Source organism: Rhinolophus sinicus, chromosome 2 (assembly GCF_057876585.1).
Source record: "Rhinolophus sinicus isolate RSI-liver-muscle chromosome 2, RSI-T2T, whole genome shotgun sequence".
Classification (NCBI taxonomy): Eukaryota; Metazoa; Chordata; class Mammalia; order Chiroptera; family Rhinolophidae; genus Rhinolophus; species Rhinolophus sinicus.
Window position 1 is genome coordinate 165,662,089 of NC_142502.1, and position 19,255 is coordinate 165,681,343.

At 37.0% G+C, this 19,255-nt stretch overlaps 3 protein-coding genes across 3 annotated transcripts in view; 2 read left to right on the forward strand and 1 right to left on the reverse strand.

Annotated features, from left to right (window-relative positions):
- Positions 1-3,936, forward strand: part of PRKD3 (protein kinase D3) — a 55,046-nt gene extending 51,110 nt beyond the window's left edge. Inside the window, exons 18-19 of the mRNA XM_019742118.3 lie at positions 448-533; positions 1,356-3,936. Of these exons, the coding sequence (XP_019597677.1) occupies positions 448-533; positions 1,356-1,529 (260 nt within the window). The 3' untranslated portion in view covers positions 1,530-3,936. The remainder of the gene's footprint in view (positions 1-447; positions 534-1,355) is intronic.
- Positions 1-18,930, reverse strand: NDUFAF7 (NADH:ubiquinone oxidoreductase complex assembly factor 7). The gene is made up of 11 exons (XM_019742131.3): positions 18,735-18,930; positions 18,274-18,437; positions 15,806-15,886; positions 14,724-14,834; positions 11,583-11,796; positions 10,357-10,415; positions 9,577-9,687; positions 7,335-7,478; positions 6,127-6,300; positions 5,341-5,641; positions 1-1,617 (listed from the first exon to the last, which is right to left on the reverse strand). Exons 1-10 carry the CDS (start codon positions 18,928-18,930, stop codon positions 5,423-5,425), a joined length of 1,473 nt encoding a protein of 490 aa, XP_019597690.3. The 3' UTR covers positions 1-1,617; positions 5,341-5,422.
- The window catches only part of CEBPZ (CCAAT enhancer binding protein zeta), a 20,351-nt gene continuing 20,024 nt past the window's right edge, over positions 18,929-19,255 (forward strand). Inside the window, exon 1 of the mRNA XM_019742037.3 lies at positions 18,929-19,084. Within this exon, the coding sequence (XP_019597596.3) occupies positions 18,929-19,084 (156 nt within the window). The remainder of the gene's footprint in view (positions 19,085-19,255) is intronic.

The following is a 19,255-nucleotide window of genomic DNA, read 5'->3' on the forward strand; positions in this document are numbered from 1 at the left end:
TAATCAGAGTCTATTTTATTCATCTTGAAATAATAACAGTTAATACTAACTTAGCATTATGTGCTAAGCACCATTCTAAGCCCTTTCATGTATTAAACTAACGTCATCTTTTCGACAACCTCATTTTACAGATGAAGAAACTAAGGCAGAGTATAATTTAGTAACTGACCCCATATCACAGAGTAGGTGGCAGAATGACTTCTGCCCAGGCAGGGTGGTTCCAAAGTCCATACTTTTAAGCTATACTCTACATTGCCTCCTTAATAAAACAGGTACTTCATAAAACAGGTTTATTGTAAATTTAGTAAACTTTTGTGGATCACTAACATGTTAGCCTAAAGTCTGTATCCTTGAAAAGAAAAATCCTCTGAACTACCTTCCAGGGAGTCACAGGTTTGGGTGCTTCATACACCCAAATTCACATACCTAATTTTGTCTTTTCCTTAGCAATTGATTTGATAAACAACCTACTTCAAGTGAAGATGAGAAAACGTTTCAGTGTGGACAAATCTCTTAGTCATCCCTGGCTACAGGTAAAAAAAAAAAATGTGTCTCTCTGGCAATCCTCATTTAAGCAGCTGGTTGTGATTTCTCTTACCCAATGAAGCCACTCTAAGATCAACAGATTCTGCATGTTTTAGAATACTGTAAGTTTCTTCAGTGATTAATTTGTACTGTGGCTACATCTCTGGAAGTTTTGCAATACACTGAAAGGCAGAACTGAAAGCAGTGAATTATTTATAGGGCTTTAGTGTTCATTTCATCTTTTGGTAAGATGAGCATGACATTATTTTGTCAAATATATTTTACTTTTAAAATGTGCACTAAAAGTTTATATTTGTAATCGAGATCAGAAATGCATTTGGTTTGGCTTAATTCCTCCAAAAGCTATTACATAGATTTTTCAAAATATACCCCCAAACTTGAGAGTAAAGAGAGAAGCTTTAGAACTTATTTTAAGGGGAGTGAGGGGTGAAATTGACTTCAAAACAAATGCAATCAGTTCCTCTTAGCGATTATTAAATAGAAATAATCCTAATAGAAATTATAAGTACTTTCTTCTATTTTAAGTAGTAAGGTGTAAGCCTCTCAGTATGGAACAAAATGTTTTAGCGATTATTAGCCATCTCAGAGGCCTGAAGCAATTTATTTTTAAATTGTAGAAACTAGTTACTTTCTTCATAGAGACTAAATTTGAAAAAGTATTTAACATTGCTAATTTAAAATATTACAAATGGAACTTTATAACAAGTATTTATGTGTAGCTGTCAATTATATGACTATGGTGCTAAGCAAAAAAAGGTTGACGGTATTTTGTTTCTTTTATGGTTCATAATCACCTCATTTTTTTTTAGGACTATCAAACTTGGCTTGACCTTAGAGAATTTGAAACTCGCGTTGGAGAACGTTACATTACACATGAAAGTGATGATGCCCGCTGGGAAATACATGCATACACACACAACCTTGTATACCCAAAGCATTTCATTATGGCTCCCAATCCAGACGATATGGAAGAAGATCCTTAATTATCAATGAGCTAACTTCAATAAGGAAGGAGTTCATTTTATGGACTGCTATTTTGCTGCACAACTGTTGTTCTTTGGAGACTGTCATCTGCAAGGATGCAAAGACATGAGGAAATATGATAAGGAATCAGTGACACCAATACTGTAGTTCATAATGAGTAGGTACAAGAGGGGAAACTGAGTAATAAAAACAGATAACGGAACCAAGATGAAGCTTTTCATAAATTTTTACAGCATAAACAATAACTGGTTTTTGTACTTTTTCCTAATCTTTCACTTTAGTACAATAGTGGCACTTAATTTATCTTCCCTTTCCTGTTCTTATTTTTTAAAAGGCAAAAAGGCAAGCCAGAGTCCAGTTATTGCATAGCTTAACCAAATCATACAAGAGTTATAAGGTTGATTACTGAACAGGTTTGTATTTAAGAGATAAACGAGATTTCCTATAAGGACTTGAAACATTTAACTGACCATACAGAGGCACTGAGGGGGATTTCCTAGATGCTTAGAAAAGGACTGCTGGACCGTTTTACCTTTCTTTTTTAGGTCAATCAAGACTCCAAAACAGTGATCCCTAACCTTTTTGGAGTTGAAACTCTGAATAGGCTCTCTACAACATAAAAATTAAGTTGCCAACTTTTGTGAGTATGTTACAATAGCCTCTAAGGTAATTTGGGACAACTGATGGTACAAAAGTAGGAGTAGGAACTGCTGGTCTGAGTGCTCAGTTACCATGTATGTTTGCTCATAGCTCAACTCTACTGCTAAATAAATACTCATGTTCCCACTGACACCACTGTTAAGAGTCCAATATTCAATGGGTACAGATCTAAACTCTACACAATTTATTTTTTCAGGGGGTTGAATAATTTGAGGAAGAAAATTAAGGCCAATACAGGGTCAGTTAATGCTACAGGAAAGAATAATGAACAGTAGCCATCTGGAATGTTTTAAAATCAATTATTTTAAGTAGTTTGGGCAAGTGGATGCAGTTGACCATGAAACAACCTAGTAGTTTATAAGAGTAGGGACATATTATCAGCAGAGCAAATGAAAGAATTTTTTTTCTTTTTTTTTTTTAACATTTCAGCTCCAGCAGCCAGCTAAAGAAATTTTTTTCTACTCAGATATAATAAGAGTTAGACTCTTTCAAAGCTTTTAAAAAGTTACTAATAATCTCCCCTCCCCCACACTCTTTACTTTCTGGAACCATCTACTTATAAAATCTAACGGCTTGTTTCTTCATTCCTCAGTAATCACTGTAAACATTTTTTTCCTCCATAAAGAGCAAAAGATTTGGAGTCAGAAGGTTTCGGTTTAGTCTTCTACGTCCAGCCTCCCTTATTAGCTGTGTTGGCCTGGCCAGGTGACAATCTGTGTGAGCCTTAAGTTCCTCAATCTAGAAAATGAAGGTCATAATTCTTGCCTCTACCTTCCTCAGTGTTGTGAAGATGAGATATGTATAACCATATTCAATAACCTAAAAACTATAAAACTTAAATCATCACTGCCCACTGAATCTGAGGTAACAAAGGAAAAGATTGTTCATATATAAACAAAGACTGAGAGGGCCTTTTGAGATCCCTGAAGCTACTCACTTATCAAGGAGTAAAAATATCCTTGAGAGAGTAGCAAACATGCAGTGTTCCTATGTATGTTCTGAGCTCTTTACATGTTAACTTATCCTCAAACAGCATGATGAGCTCCATGTGACAGAAAAGGAAACTGAGACACAGGGAAATTAAATAACTGAAGGTCACACAGTATTTGAACCCAGGCAGTGTGGTTCTGGAGTCCTTACCCTCCTAACCATTTTGCTATACTGCCTCTCCATAAATATCTCCAGGAGACATTCCATAGCTCAGTATTTCAGTCTCATTTAGCAGTTTTAAAAATCAAAATAATTTTTCAAAACCTTTTAGAAATGTATTTTCTCTAGGATAGAGGATGACTTCCCCCAATTTCTCCAAAGTAAGTCTTTATATCAACGTGCTAAAATGGAGTAATTCCGAGTCCTTAAGCACCCTGTTTGGTTTTACTGCATAAAGTGAAAATTAACTGGAATGACGTTTATTTGCTATACTTACAAAATCGAACTTTACAAGCCATGAAAATAATTTCACTTTTTCTTTTGTTGTTGAATGCCTAAGAAGTTTTCTAAATTTGTAAAGGCACTGTCAGATAATTTGGAGTTGAGTAATTGCTCCAGATACTGTATAACATGCATAACCATTTTTTTGTCTTGAAGTTGTCTGTACAAGAAATAATTGTAAGAAACATTTGATAATGTACAAAGTAGTCCATAATGACACTGTTCAGTACATTTTTATATTTTTTTGTTACATCCCACTTTTTGTAAATAACCTCAAAGAAGCTTAATAATAAAATGTATTTCCATATCACCATACTTTTCCATGTGAAAACCTGAGCCTATCTCTAGTCAAGGTATCCAAAGAAAATTTTATTTGGTTGTGTTATTTTTTCCCAGGCCTTGGTAAGAGAACTATTTTGAAATAGTATTTATAAATGGAACTAATGCTATATTTAAGAACACTGACTTTTTTAATGCCTAAAATAAAAAACAACTCATTTTACAATTTTATATGAAAATTGAGGTAATTATCTAGAGGTCTCATTTCTTGGAACGAAAGTTTGGAATAACTGTAACTACAAATTTTTCAGGAACTACCATCAAATAGTCTACTACTGCAACTGCCAGAAAACTTAAATGACTAGGACTGGCCCAACGCTGGACAGCAGCTGAAAAATAAAGCCTCCATTTTCCTTTAGAGTGAGATACAGAATGCTAGTCCTGTTCTCAGCTGAGCCAAAGAAGCAATAAAAAGCAATAGTTCACCACTCTGCCAGTGAACTTCCAATACAGTTTTGCCATAAGTTTAAGACACATGGCTAATATTCTTTTCCTTAAATCTTACTTGTAAATTTGTGTTGCTAATATAATTCTTCAGAAAGTCCATATGTTTGGTGTTAATTTAAAAGTTCTGTAAACCAAAACATGAAAACTTAGTAGAAAACTTGACTTCTGGAAATAAGGGAAAATTAGCTCAATTTCGAAAATTATCCCTCTTAGGTAGTCTATTATATTTACTCATATTTCAAGTACATGTCAGGTTTACTGGTTTTACTATGACTTAAATTTTTTAAAATCTACTTTGTTTTTAATTATAAAATTCACAGGAGCATGTGGTAAAAAATTCAAATACCTCAGAGGAGAACAAATAAAAAATTAAGTCTCTTTCCACCCCTAAAACCCACTTCCAGTTGGGAAATTTAATAGTGATTATTGGGTATGCTTTTCTTATTTCTTACATAACAAGTAAATGTCACAGAACAGAAAACAACCAGTCTGCACTAAAATATTTCTGTGGAATTACTTATAAGCATTTCTTTAAATGTAGCTTTTCTCCAACAAAAATGGAATCATAACTATAAAACAGTTGGCACCCTACTCTTTTCACTTACTAAATCTTAGAGGTCTTTCTATGTCAGAACATATTGCTCTATGTCATTTTTAAAAATAACGTGGATAGTTCTATTTAACCAGTCCCCTGTGAATGGCCAGTTAGGTTGTTTCCAGTTTTTATTAAACCAATCAGTGTTCATGTTTACTTTTAAAAATAAAATAAAAACTTAGCAACTCGCCTTGCTAATTAAAGGAAACTCAGTTTCACGATTACTTGTTTCCTATGTGAGAACACACATTTTGTTCCCAGTTTTAGACACAGTGTTTAGTTGTATGTAAGATGAGCTGTTTTTATTGACTGAAGAGATAAAATATTTTAATACTTACTTTATCTGTGATATATGAAATATGTTCCCTGTATTTTAGTTTCTTAGGCAGACTTGGGGGCAAAACAGTCCACATTGAAGTATCACTGCCAAACAAGTTCACTAAACCCAGCTACGGGTGTTGGAGAGGGTTTTTTTGACTGACGGGAATTGCTCTGATGGCTTCCACCATGAAGTCGCTGATGAGGCAGCAAGGCAAAAAAGTTAAATCTTTCTCCCATCTTCTTGGGATTCATTAACATATCATACCCCTGAAGTAACTGCTGCCTCAGTGATGGCTCATTTGATTTATCTAGAAGAACCTGAAAAAAAAAAATTTCTTAGTAAAAATAACCAGAAGAAAGGATTTCTAGTTATATGCAGCAATACTAATCACTACTAACTATTCAATAAAGCCATGTTTAAAATGTGATTTCTGATCACCTGCTTCAAAATCATGGGGTGCTTATTAAAAATATAGGTTGCTGTGACCCAAACCAGGTGGTTTGATCTACACTGAAGGGTTAAAATGTCTTCAGAACAGTTGTAACATTCATACCCATAAATGCGGTCCAGTTTTCTTAACAAACATGAACACTATTTGAAAGTCTTAATTCTACCTCATAGGGAGCTGTGTGATTTAGGCTGTACCACCCCCAGGCTGTCTGGTTACACAATCCTACACTACTGAGAAGGCTGCAACACCAGTTAACTACAAGAACACCAAGACCAGGTGAACTTACTTAAAATATTCTTTTTGAAATATGTGAAGTTAAAATATTTAATGATGGTGAAGTAAAATCATTACCTTCAGCCGGACATCAATGCCCATATTTTTTAAAAACGTTTGTTGTTTTATTGGACCCAGAGAAGCTACTTTTTCCTGTGCCATTCTGCGCAAATAACTGAAGTCCACATCAGCTGTTAGGTCGGCTGTTCCTGGGGCAATTAAGACATCATGAAGCTTGTGGCCACAAAACCCCTTGAACATAATTTTTAAAATGGTGAGTTTTTGTCCTTCTATGGTATCATCAGCAAGATTAAAGAAAATCCTATCATTTTACACAACAATTAAAAAGGAAAACATGGCCTAAGTCAGTGGTTTACCAACCCTTAAAATGCAATAGCACCCATTTCTTCAAATGAGTTACTCTATGGAAAACCCAATATAAAGTACAATGCCTGATAGTTACTCAACATTTTCATTAATGGTGATTAGAATAGAGGTCTCATTAATTCTCTAGATGAATTCAGGTTATCAGAACCTAGATGGTGTTTTAAAAAGTGTATCCATCAACTATGTGTATCAGAATCACCTGAGAACATGTTACTAACCTCTACTCAGACCTAGTGAATCAGAATCCTGGAGGCAAGTAGGAAATCAGCATTAAACTCTCCAGGTTTTTCTTAGATACAATAAAGTTAAAAACCGAGAACCACAAATCTAGAAAATGACTAATAGCATCTAGTTAAACGTATTTCAATTACAGTATAGTGAACAGAATTGATCATATTCAAAGAATTTAAGAAAGGATGTTTAAGAAGTATAAAAAAAATGTTATCTGGAGAGGAAAAGATGTTGAAAATATGATAGAAAAAGTTTAAATGATTACAGTAGCTAGATCAAATCTGCAAAGAAGTACCAAAAAAAGTTTTTTTAATAAAGGAGGGGCAGAATATTTTAAGAAATTTAAGAAACTCTTTCCATTTGTATTATTTAGCTGCTCACTAGCATCTGTGCAAACCTGGGTTCTACAACTTAAGGAAGAATGTAGACAATTCAGATCCTGTTCAAAGGAGAGTTGGACAGTGGACTTGGGCTTAGGAATAAGATCTAGAGTTAAGAGTAATTATAATAAGAATTAACATTAATTATAAAATAATGTAACACAACAGTGCTAGGCATTGTAGAAACCAAAGATAAAGATCTTCAATGAGCTTCAAACCTAACAGTTGATAATGAAGTAAATAATACCCATTAAATTCTAGTAAGTCACGATACTGCGTTATACATACTCTGAAGGTATCTGTCTTAGTCCCATCATGACCATAATCAGCAATCAGTGCGGCACCTCCAGTTAGTGCAATGCGTTGAGAAAGCTCCTGAATTATAACGCCAGCATCAGGACACACTTCCACGTGATCCCTTGTTTCATCATGCTAGTAAGGGGACAGTTGGAAGAAAATACATCATTCAAAAGAGCTATGTTCTTACGATTTTTCAAGGTTTTCTATAATGAGTATTTCTTAGTTAAAATACAAATAAATTCGTTCTCAGTATATGTTTCTACACTCAACTTATTTCACATGGCACCCTTTCTGTTACACAGAACTCCCTGATTCTTTAATGACATTCACTTACAAGGACATTTCAATCTTAAACCCTTTTATAAAAAGGCTTATGACCTCCCAACCCTCCAGGTGGCCAAGTACATTATCACTTATTTATGGTGCTATTACTTATATAATTCACACACACACACACACACACACACACACACACATTCCACTAGGTTGAAAGCATGGGAAAGGAGTTTTTGTCTATTTAGAAGAGTGCCTGCCACATAATAGGCTAATGGCACTCAAGAAATTGTGCTAAATGAACAAATGATATAAATCCAATATAAAAAATAGACTCTACTAAGTATATTATGATGCCTTCTGTTGGGGCTAAAGGTATCCTAATGATATGCCCTATATCTAGAAACATCAGCTTATGAACTAGTGCCAATGTACCTGAGGTCCTTATTTCCCAAGACATTCAAGTATTAACTAAGCGTCCTCAATAAGTGCATATTAGCTTAAAAAGTGAAATGGCAATAAATTTTAATAATTGTCAACTTGACTAGTATATATGAAATTTCACTAATTTCTGGGAAAATTTTCTTCATTAGAAGAACATACACTAACTCTTGCTCCCTCCTAACACCCTATTTACAAAGGAAAGTATTGAGGTGCCCTGATGTCTCTGCCTATAATGGCACAGGTCTAACAGGTACAAAGTCAGACAAACTCAGCTCTTGAGTCTCAGCTCTTGCTGTTACTTACTACAGACAAGTTACTTAACCTTTCGGAGTCCGTTTCCTCATTACACATGTACTAGGCTGGTTGTAACGATTAAATAAAACAACAAACCACTTAGCCCCCAGTGCTGTTAAATAAATTACTATCGTTTAACTATAAAAACCATCAGTTCAGCCATTTCAGGTATAAGCTGACATCTCAGCATACCTTGTTGACATTCTTCCCATCTTAGCCTGCTCTTCCAGATGATAGATTCTATTACCATTTGCCCCAAATCATCACTCCCTCTCTCATAAGTGAATACTACCCAAGTCAAGAACTAAAAAGAAATGACTCCCAAGACCAGGGGGGTTAGCTCTTGGTAGCTGTGCGAATTTGTTCCTCAGGTAAAATTAGGTAGCCAGAATATGAACAGAAATGCTCACAAGCGCTTAGGCTGATATTTTAACTTATTTATGCTTTGCAAAAGAAACAATTCACAGATTTATGTTTAAAAGTTCATATGCTTTTTTAAAACTGGTAACTTCTAAGGTAGAAGTTCTTAGTTACAATCCAAATAGTAGAAATCTTTTTTTTTTCTGAGCTGGAAAAAAAGCAATAAAACAGGCAATGTAAAGCCCAAACATCCGGAGAAGGAAGTGCAGGTTTTCTTTGAACATAACCTCAAGATAGATAGGCTCTTGTGATTATTCCTTGAAGTCAATTGAAAACAGTAGTAAATCTACCAGCCTGGTAGTCTAGAATCAAATTTAGATCTGGGTGGAAGTAGAGAAAAAGGCATGCTCTAACAGCGCCCAGAGGGATAATGAAACTTACCTAAAATAGAGGTATTCTAAGAATTAAGCCAGAATATACAGAGAAATACATATAAAGTAATAAGTATTGATGTTACTTTACTATACACTGTACTACATTGTTTTCACACATCAAACCTTTCCCGTCAAGAGACAATATTGTCAATATTTGATAGGTAAACGGAGAAGGTAAGGGACTTACTGAGTAAGTGCTTACTAACTTCATCCCCTATTATGTAGTAAGGTCACACAACTAAGAAATGTCTTTTAACCCAGTCTCTGGTTCTAGATCCTCTCCACTTTTCACTATAAATAAAAAGCACCTAACATGTTGTCAGCAACTCCTTCCCCCAGTAAAGGAACTCTAAAATAGTAACTCAGAAAATGAGACTTTGAAGATTTGATTGGCAATAAACTATGAAGAAAAAACTTATTCCTACTTGTATGAAGGCTTCTGCTGGCGTGGCACAAGGCGCCAAAACAAACCTCAGTTTATCAGAGACTTGTGGGTCAATATCAATGAATACTTCTCGCCATCCTTGTGGTGTTTTCTAAACATAAAAAAACGCATAAAAACAAATTTTTGCAAGTCTGTTCCAAAACTGCCCCCACCAAAAATAACTATTAGTTTTCTCCTCTCACCATAAATAAGTAACATTAATACAGCACTTTACCACTTAAAATTTAAAGGCATTACTTCATTTCCTTTAAACAATATGAGTAGACTGATAGATGAAAACTATTAATGATGTTTAGACAAGAGATAAGCAGCATGAAAAGTGCCCAAAAAATGGAAAACAGACGCAGGAGGACTAAACAGAACCTTTGCTAATAAATTACTACGTAATAATACATACTCTGAGCCTTAGAAGTTACCAGTACACGTGCATTACCACCAAATCTTAAATTTCCTCATAGAAAGAAGAAAAAAAGTAATCTTTGGAATTTACAAATATTTGCTAAAAAATAATTTCATTGTACTATAGCCATTTACCATCTTATATTCTCATACAACTTTGTCAGGAGAATTAAGAATTCTTAATAATTATCTTAAGAGAATTAAGAATTCCATTTAATATTTCATTTTTGCTATTCAATTTATATTCATGACTTCAGGAAGTAATGTTCATATACTGAATAATTAAATACCATAAATATTTTTCTTACAACATAAGGCCCTTTGTTATTCAATTATAAACATGACTTTTTTCCCATCATACCTGAAACTTATGCACAGGAAGAACGTCGAAAAATTCATGTGCAAGATAAAAGCTGTACCCTATTTAAAAAGAGAACAAACAATAATGTTTAAGAATTTTTAATTAACTGGTTCCTTTGTACATTAACAAAAAGAAAATGCTTAGTTCTTCGTATTGGAAGCTGTGTTGCTTCCATAACCATCACTGCCACAGAATCACGCCCCTCTCCACAGCAACCCTACTCTGCAGAAAGTACAGAGGATCAAGTATTACTATTCTCATTTTCCACATATCAGGGTCAGAGCCAAAATATCTCAATTATCAGTTTATTCTCTTATTCATCACTAGGCCTGAAAGAAATTAGAACTCAAATTTGTTAGCTGAAAGAGGACTTGAATTTCCTAAAATCATCCAAGACAGCTGAGACCAGGACCGGCTGGTATGTCTTGCCCAAGATCAGACTACTTTAGGTCTGAGCTGGAGCTCATCAATGTGAGACTCCTGAGGAGTACAGAGATGTTCCTGCAATACTTATTGCTTCCCTTTAGGCAAGTAAGGATGTTCAAAAGAAGAGATAATTAAAATAAACACACTTAACACTGTTCCTCCAGCACCTGCGGCCTTGGACGGATTCATCAGCAGTACTTACTATCTTAGGTGTAGGGAAAAACTAAAAAGTACAACAGAGACCTACACTGAAGTTTTTGGCTTTTGTTTTTGCAAAACCACATGAAATTCACTGCTCCTTAAATGTTAGGCAATTGTATTTTCTAATACAATGCTCTTTTGTAGAAAAAAGTTCACTATTCTCTATGGGTGAGGGACTTGGGGCACTAACTCAATCAAAGATGCTCCTTGACTTATGATAGTGTTATGTCCCGGTAAACCCATCGTAAGTTGAAAATATCAAGTCAAAAAATGCATTTAACACACCTAAAGCACCAAACATCATAGCTTAATCCAGCCTCACCTTAAATGTGCTCAGAACACATACTTTAGCTTACAGTTGGAAAAATCATCTCACTGCCACTGCCCAGCATCACAAGAAAGTATTGTATAGCATAATGCTAGCCCATACTGCTATTTTTACTGAATATGTATCACTGATGCACCATCGTCAAGTTCAAAAATCGTTAAGTCGAACGATTAAGTTGGCACCTTAAGTTGGGACCATCTGTATATTGCTGTACAAGGTTGTGGTCACCTATCACTACGGTGAGGAGCATTAATCACTGTAAAATCATTACCTTTTGGCACATCCTGCAGATCTCGGTACCAGGAAATTGGAATTCCAGACTTAGAAACACCTTTCATGTATACTGGTGATCCAGCACTTCGTTCTAATGGGACCTTCTCCTCAGTCAGTGTTAATGCTTGAATGTCACTTAACTTTTGGCTCACCTCTACCAGATGTATTGAAATGTCACAGTTTTTCAACACAGATCCAAGCTGACTGAACACCTAAATACAAAAAGAAAAATTGGCAAAATACAATGTGTTGAGTAGACTTTAGGTTTTTAACCACTGACCTCAATAATTTGCTCGTTACAGTAGAATAATTGGTTCTAGAGAAATCTGTTCCTCACACAAGCCACTCTCCAACAGTCCAGAGAATCATAACCTATTAGTTATTAGACATAGTGTACATAAGAAACGAACAGTTTGGTTTCTTAATGATAAACTTAGACTGATTAACAAATAAAAATAAAAGATTTAGCATCCAATTAAAACTGATTCTGATTAACAAGTCTAAAAAAAGACGAAGGAAATAAAATGTATATAGCTTTGATTTTATAAAGCTGCTAAGTCTATGAAATAACCTCATCTTTGAGATGACCAAAGTGTATCCTCAGGAAATCAAATGTGAATGGCACTAATTAACAATTAAGCTTAGTTTTGGGATTATTTCACATTTTCCATTAATATTTAGCTATACACATTTTTTTACTGTTGTAAACATGAGAAAAAAAAGATACACTGATAGTTTATCAGTATTTTAATGCTAAAAATTCAGTGCCAAATGCATAAAGTACATCAATATTAATATTTTTGGGGCCGGCCCGGTGGCTCAGGTGGTTGGAGCACCATGCTCCTAATGTGGAGGTCGCTGGTTCGATTCCCACATGGGCCAGTGAGCTGCGCCCTCTACAGCTAAGATTATGAACAACAGCTCCCCCTGGAGCTGGCTCCAGGGCTACCATGAGCAGCTGGTGGTTGGAGTGAGCTGCCGTGGGCCGCTGTGTGCCGCCACAAGTGACCAGTGGCCAGCATGAGTGGCCAGCAGCCATCAGGAGCAGCTGGTAGCCGGCGACAGCTGTCATGAGCTGCTGTGAGTGGTTGGTCGACAACCGGTGGCTGACTGCCTCAGCTGGAGGTAGTGCAGGGCTAATAATACCAATGAGCCAGGGAGAACCGGAGTGGGTGGGAGGGGAGGAGGCGAAAGAAAGGGGTGAAAAAATATATATGTTATTTTTCATTTGAATTTAATTTTCACTGCTGATTTGCCAACTACTTTTGAGACCTGAATATGCAGCTACAGACTGATAACAAGATGATTTTTTTCAAATTTAGTTTTAAGATGAAACTACAAATGGGAAAACTTCCCAAGAGAAAAATCCTTCAGAAAGTATGATCAAAAATGAAAACAAGTCTATAATTATGTCTTTGGCTATTTTCTTTACATTCCCTTAAATTCTTTTTAGAATTTAGGCTTTTTAAGAGGACTTGATCTAGGAAAGCAAGAGGGGGGCTTGATTTTTAAAGTACTTGAGAAGAAAATATTATTTGAGAATCGTATTATTTTATATTCAAATGATGTTGCCAATTTAAAGATATAAAATAGAGCCCTGGAAACTTAAATCAATGGGTTTTTTATTTTCCCCAAATGATATATAATCGGGATTCTTATTTGTCAGATGTTTATAAATTTTCTTTTTAAAAACCCTTCAATTCCTAATTTCAAGCAAAAATATAGCATCAAGAAATATAAAGTTATATTGAATGCTTTTTGGGTTTTTTTACACTAACTTGCCAGGTACACACAAAATAAACTAAAAAAGACGTAAGGGTCCCAAAGTAGAAGAAACTATGAACGTTTGTTACTTATCATGTACTATAAACAATAGTCCTCCTGTTTAATGTTACATAGAATGATGGAATGATATAGGAATAACATCTGTTGGATTAAAAAAATGAGACATGACCCTTACCTTTAAAGCCCCCACCCATGTCCTCCCTCACCCTCAAATGTCACTACCATTCTGAATCTTGAGTTTATCACTTACTGGCTTTTCTTCACAAATGTTACTAAATATATCTGTACCAACAAAAATATATTGTTTAATGTTGATTACTTTTGGATTTTATATAAGTATAATCATGATATGAATTATTTTATAAATTGCTATTTTCACTCAACAAGATGCTGAGTTCTACATTGCATATGGTTGCAATCTGCTCTGATCTCATGCATTTTCACAGCACTTCGTATTCTACTGTGGGAGTGAGTGTACAACTTTATCTAGTTTTCCCATCCATAGGCATTTGAACTGTTTTGGCGTTTTGCTCTTCTAAGTAATGCTGCTATCTCCTTGTACATGTCTCCTGGTACATGCACTAGTTCCTTTACATATATGCCCTAAGCATTAAAATTGCCGGGTCATACCCTATAAGTAACTTTGACGTTAGTAGTTAATGCCAAATACCTTTTAAAAGTAGTTGCACCAAACTATGTACTCTTATGAGCAGTATGAGCGTTCCCATTGTTCCACATCTCCCATCCTCACCAACACTTGGTGGTATCAGACTTTCTAATTTTGAGGGTACAGTGATATCTCACTGATTTGAATTTTCATTACCTCTTTTATGGGCCTGTTCAGATATTTGCCCTGATTTTTCTATTGAGTTAGCTATCAACTTAAAGGAACTACTAGTTCTTTTTTGGTTATATGTGTTGCAAATAACTTCTCCAACTTGTGGCTTGTCTCATCAATTTATGGTGTCTTTGAAGAACATAAAGTTCCTAGTCTCTTTAAAGAACAAAAAGTTATTAATGTAGTTGAAAATATTAATATTTTTCTTTATGGCTTCTGCTCTATATATAATTTAAAAACTCTTTCCCTACCCAGAAGACAAATATATTCTCCCATAATGCCTTCTAAATGTTTTATACGTTCTGTTTTTACATGCTCCCCAGCCCCCATATTTTAACCTCAAAGACAACAATAACTAATTATTCATTATATTATTCTCACACTATATTTTAGCAGAGAAATATGAGATTAAAGAGGTAGAACTGAAAGCCAAGAAAATCAACAAAGTTTGCAAACTCAGTCAGAAGTAATCAGATACACACATACAAGACTTTAAGACGTTCTTTTATTACCTACCCTCAAAATATCTCCTGCAAGGGTACCCCGACCTGGGCCCAGTTCCACCAGCTGGAAAGCTGCAGTTTTTCCAGTGGCCATCCATTCACTGATAAACCATATCCCCAGTAGCTGTGACAAAGAAAAACCTACATTAAAGTATTATAAATTATAAAAGTATACCGCAATACAAAACTCTATGTAAATACACACTTTATGCCAGAAAGCAAAATGTTTGCAAACAACCAAATGTATTAACATGTTCATATAGTATGCACACACAGGAACTTCACTAGGACTATGTTATGACACTACTTAGGAAGGTTAATAACAGGAGAAAATAGTTAAAAGGCAGCCTCCACTATAAAAGGTCCATGACACAGATAAGAGATTATCACTTACAGAAAGGTAGTAGTATTTGAAAGTTAACAGACATATGAAATACATAATTATGACATTTCTTCATACTTAGGATTTCAGTAATTGTATGGCTTTTAGGCATAAGCGATATTTTTACAAATACCTGGACTCTACTTCCACTTGTGTCCTCTTTCCTATTTCTAAATTGATCAAAGGTTCTTATATGGGAATAAAGGAACTAGAATTCCTGAAAAGAAATCAAATTTTTTTTTTTTTTTTTTTTTTTTCCAAAATTTCTTAAAGGGAGATTTCTCCTGCAACTATAATCAAATCATGGTTGGGGGCTTTAGAGCTCATTTTTATTCCATGAATTCCTCAGTGTTCCTTTTGTTTTTCTCTTCCTTCTGTGGTACTCCCTACCTCTTCCTTCTCCCATTTTCACATTTCATCTGGTTTTAACCTCATCTTTTTTTTACCTCTTTACTTTCCTCTCTTTTCCTTCTCTTTCCTTATGCCCCTCTTATCTCTACATTTCCTTTTCTACAGTGAAGTATAAACTTTTCAAATGTCCTCTGTACCATGTTCTTTATTGCCTCTCCATTCCCTCAGTATAAAACTACTGAAAAATCTTTTGATGAATCACAAACACAAAGCTGTAAAACACTTTTATAGAATAACACACTTTGATCTGACCTCAAATGTTTGTAATATTAGTTTCTTTTATAGTTTACATTGGATATTACCTCCCCAAAGATCTGACTTATTTCAGGTGAAGTAATGAAATCTCCTTTTTCTCCTAGCATGTCACGGTACACATAATATCCCTAAATAAAAAGAGAAAATGGAGAAAACAAATTAATTTTCAAATAAGGCTTTTTAAAACCCTCCTCCAAAATCTTACATAATGTATATATAATGAAATAAAAATTATGTACTAAGAAAGTTGTCTCTTCTAAATAAGCAAGTTAAACACAGTATGTTTACTTAATTTTACAAAGTAACAGTCATTTTGCAGAACTGGTAGAAAAATCATTACTCCTTGACTATAAAGGCAGAGGCCATGCAATGTCTGTCTCTATATTCCACACCCTCCTTCCCTCCTCTGGTCCCAAAACGAAACACAGCATGACCCTGCCGATTCCTCCAGCCCTCTCCCCAAAATTCTCCTACTTCCTGTTTCAAATTAGCTTTGCCTGTTGGTGTTGTCTTTCTCCACGTGGGTGCTGATTACACAGTGTTCACTTTGGGAAAATTCATCAAGCTGTATACTTGTGATTACGCATTTTTTAATGTTATAGCTCAATAAGTAGTCTTCTTTTTTAAAATTAGCCCTGCTTGTCCACATATCCATGCCATTGCAAATAGCCTCCCTTATCCTTGCCCATTTCTCCTTGGCAATCTTATACCCATCCATAGAATCTGCAGAAATGCCATCTTCTCTGATCTCCTCCTCTTCTAGCCCTCCTACCTCAGAATAAATCCAGTGCTTGCTTTTCTGAGCTTATTTATATGTCTATGTTCTTCACCAAAGGGCATAGTTATTTGGGGGAGAGAACTATGTCTTATTTACCTTCATATCCCAAGTTTTAGCATAATATCTAACCCAGAGACACTCAAGAATTGTTTAAAAATTCCCTATGGTCCTTATGCCCCTTCTTTGAACCACCTTACTCTTACCAAGGGACCTGGGCTCCTGCCCACACAGGAATTAAAGAATGCTACTAAATATGACTTCCTCAGCTTCCTGCCCCCTCCTGGCCTCCACCTGCTCCCCTTCTTTCCTAGGGACTCAAAAAATGAAATGCCTACCCCTTCTGTTTTTACCCAAACCTGTTCCCTCCCCACCTGTGCTTTGGACGGATCACCATTCCTCCCCCAACTCTCATGGACCAGGATCTTTTTATCATCTCCTTTCTTTCACAGCTTCAACTTTTCCCTATCAGCATTAGAAATATAATTAAGTCACTTCCATCTTAAAAAAAATTTTTTTCACTCCACGCTGCATCCCCCCCTCCAGCCTTTGTTTTTCCCTTTGTAAGTATTTCAGGGGTGTTTTTGGTGTGTGTTATGAATGCCTCTGGTTGCCCAATTATAGAAGCCTGTGGACCCATTTATAGAATGTTTTTAAATGCACAGGACTTGAAACACACAGGATTACAAAATAAATGAACTGAAAAACACCAAATATTTAAAAATAAACTTGTGATACAGTATTATATATATATGCTGCTTTGTAAGTGTATTAAAAAAACAAAATCAAGCCAAAAGTCTCATACGTAACTAGGTTTTGAAGAACGGATGAACACAATGGTATTGAGATACCTGTAATCTATTACTCTGGTGATAGGACAGTATCAGTGATTTCCACTAATGCTAACTAAAGTCACAGGTATTGCTGATGCTACTGGTTGTTGCCTATGTTCCTAGAGAAATGCTAAATTTCAATTAGGAGTTAATGAAAATAACTGCCTTTTCTAAACCTCTGAACACTGGGCCACTCCACCACCTCCAAAAGCAATAGGCCAAACCAATCCCAGAATTCCACAGATCTCATTATTTCAACCCTACAAAAGGTGAAACATCCAAAAATGAAAGGACTACAGGCTTTCACCAAATGGCTTTGTACAGCAGACAAGGAAATACAGGTCAGAAAGTTGTGACAATGTTTAATCCTAGTAGAACAGTAAAGACCCAGTCCTTCCATGCTCAAGAAAACCCAGAATATGCTTCCAATGCCTGCCGAAGCCATCCCAATACAGACAACTTTCCAGGCACACATTCTTATTTCCAGTCGCCTATAGGAGGTTTGCGCTTAAGAGTCCCATATAACCTTCAAATGAACATACTGGACTGAACTCTTTATCCTTCCCCTTCCTCCTAAAACGGCTAATACTCTTCCTCCTCCTCCATTCCCTTCCAGGGAAATAACTGGCCCATCTACCTACCATGAACTCAAGGAAGTCATCCTTCCCCCATAAATCCACCTTTGGAATTTGTAACCTCTTTAATGGCACTGTTGCCAACTTGATCCAGCCCTGCCCAACTGACAGATTAGTTTATCCGTCCCCAAGTCCTCGGGGTGGTTCTTCCCCTGGAAGGCACCCCGACTGCCTGGGCTGAAGATGCTCGGGCTCCTCTAGGCGCCCCCCTCCAGGCTCACACCTCGCAAACCTGCTAGAGGCCCCCGGTCGTCCGGCTCCCCGACCCATACCATGGCTGGGTTGGTCAAGACCTCCTTCATGTACTCGGCTACAGTGATGGGGCCAGTGGACTTGATTTTGTACATAAGATGACGCAGTATCGGAGTCACCGGCTGGTTTTCCACCGGCTCTTTCCCGGAACTGAAGTACTTCCCTCTCCAAAGACAGGGAATGACTGCGAAAAACACATATAACAGGACCCATTAAAAATTTTACTATTTACACGTGCATAGCAGTCTGAGCGCTTTCAAAGCGGCTTCATTAAGCCTTAACGTCGCCCCACGCCGGGAAAGCGCGCTCCAGTCCACAGCACGACTAACGGCCCAAGGAGGCATGCACTTGGCCCTCGACCTCACAGCCATTTTCTGTCGGAGGCTGAACTAGGGTCCCGCCCGGAGCGCCTCAGGGCCTCCCACGCGGTTTCCACTGCACCCCGGGTTCGGGTGGGTGGAGGGGGGCGGTGAACGCTCACCGGCGCGTGCACGGGCGCTCAGCAGCCCGGCGCCGGCCTTCGCGAGGAGTCCCATTCCGAATTTCCCACACAGTCGCGCGCCGTCCGGGGCGGGACTGCGTCGGTTTCCGGAAGAGCACACGCCCCCTGCAGGAAAGGCGTCACCGGGCCGAACGGAAGGAAGCTGCAGGCCGTTCGCGCGTGCTCTGCTAACCATGGCGGCCGCCAAGAAACCGCTGGAGTTCCATGCCCAGCGGCACTGGGGTCCTGAGAAGGGGGTAGAAGATCCGGACGAGGATGACGAGGATGATAACGCTGAAACGGAGGATGGGTTCTCCCTAGAAGAAGTGTTACGGCTCGGAGGCACCAAGGTAATGGCTTTGGACTCTCGGAGAAGGGGGACAAAGGCGCGGGAAGTGGTCCCGCGTGTGATGCGTGGCGGGACAGATGGCCCGACCGCCCCGGAGCTGCGGATTGGGAGGGCGTGCTGGACTCAGAAGTGTGCACTGTACGCGCCTTGCACTTATTTTCCACTGCTTTTT

Coding starts and splice junctions, on each gene's coding strand:
- NDUFAF7 (XM_019742131.3), bottom strand. CDS start 18,930: ATGGTTAGCAGAGCACGCGCGAACGGCCTGCAGCTTCCTTCCGTTCGG. Junction 11,797..14,723: donor TTGCAGGAGATATTTTGAGG/GTAGGTAATAAA, acceptor TTTTGTATTTAG/GTGTTCAGTCAGCTTGGATC. Junction 10,416..11,582: donor TCTGCAGGATGTGCCAAAAG/GTAATGATTTTA, acceptor CTTTTTAAATAG/GGTACAGCTTTTATCTTGCA.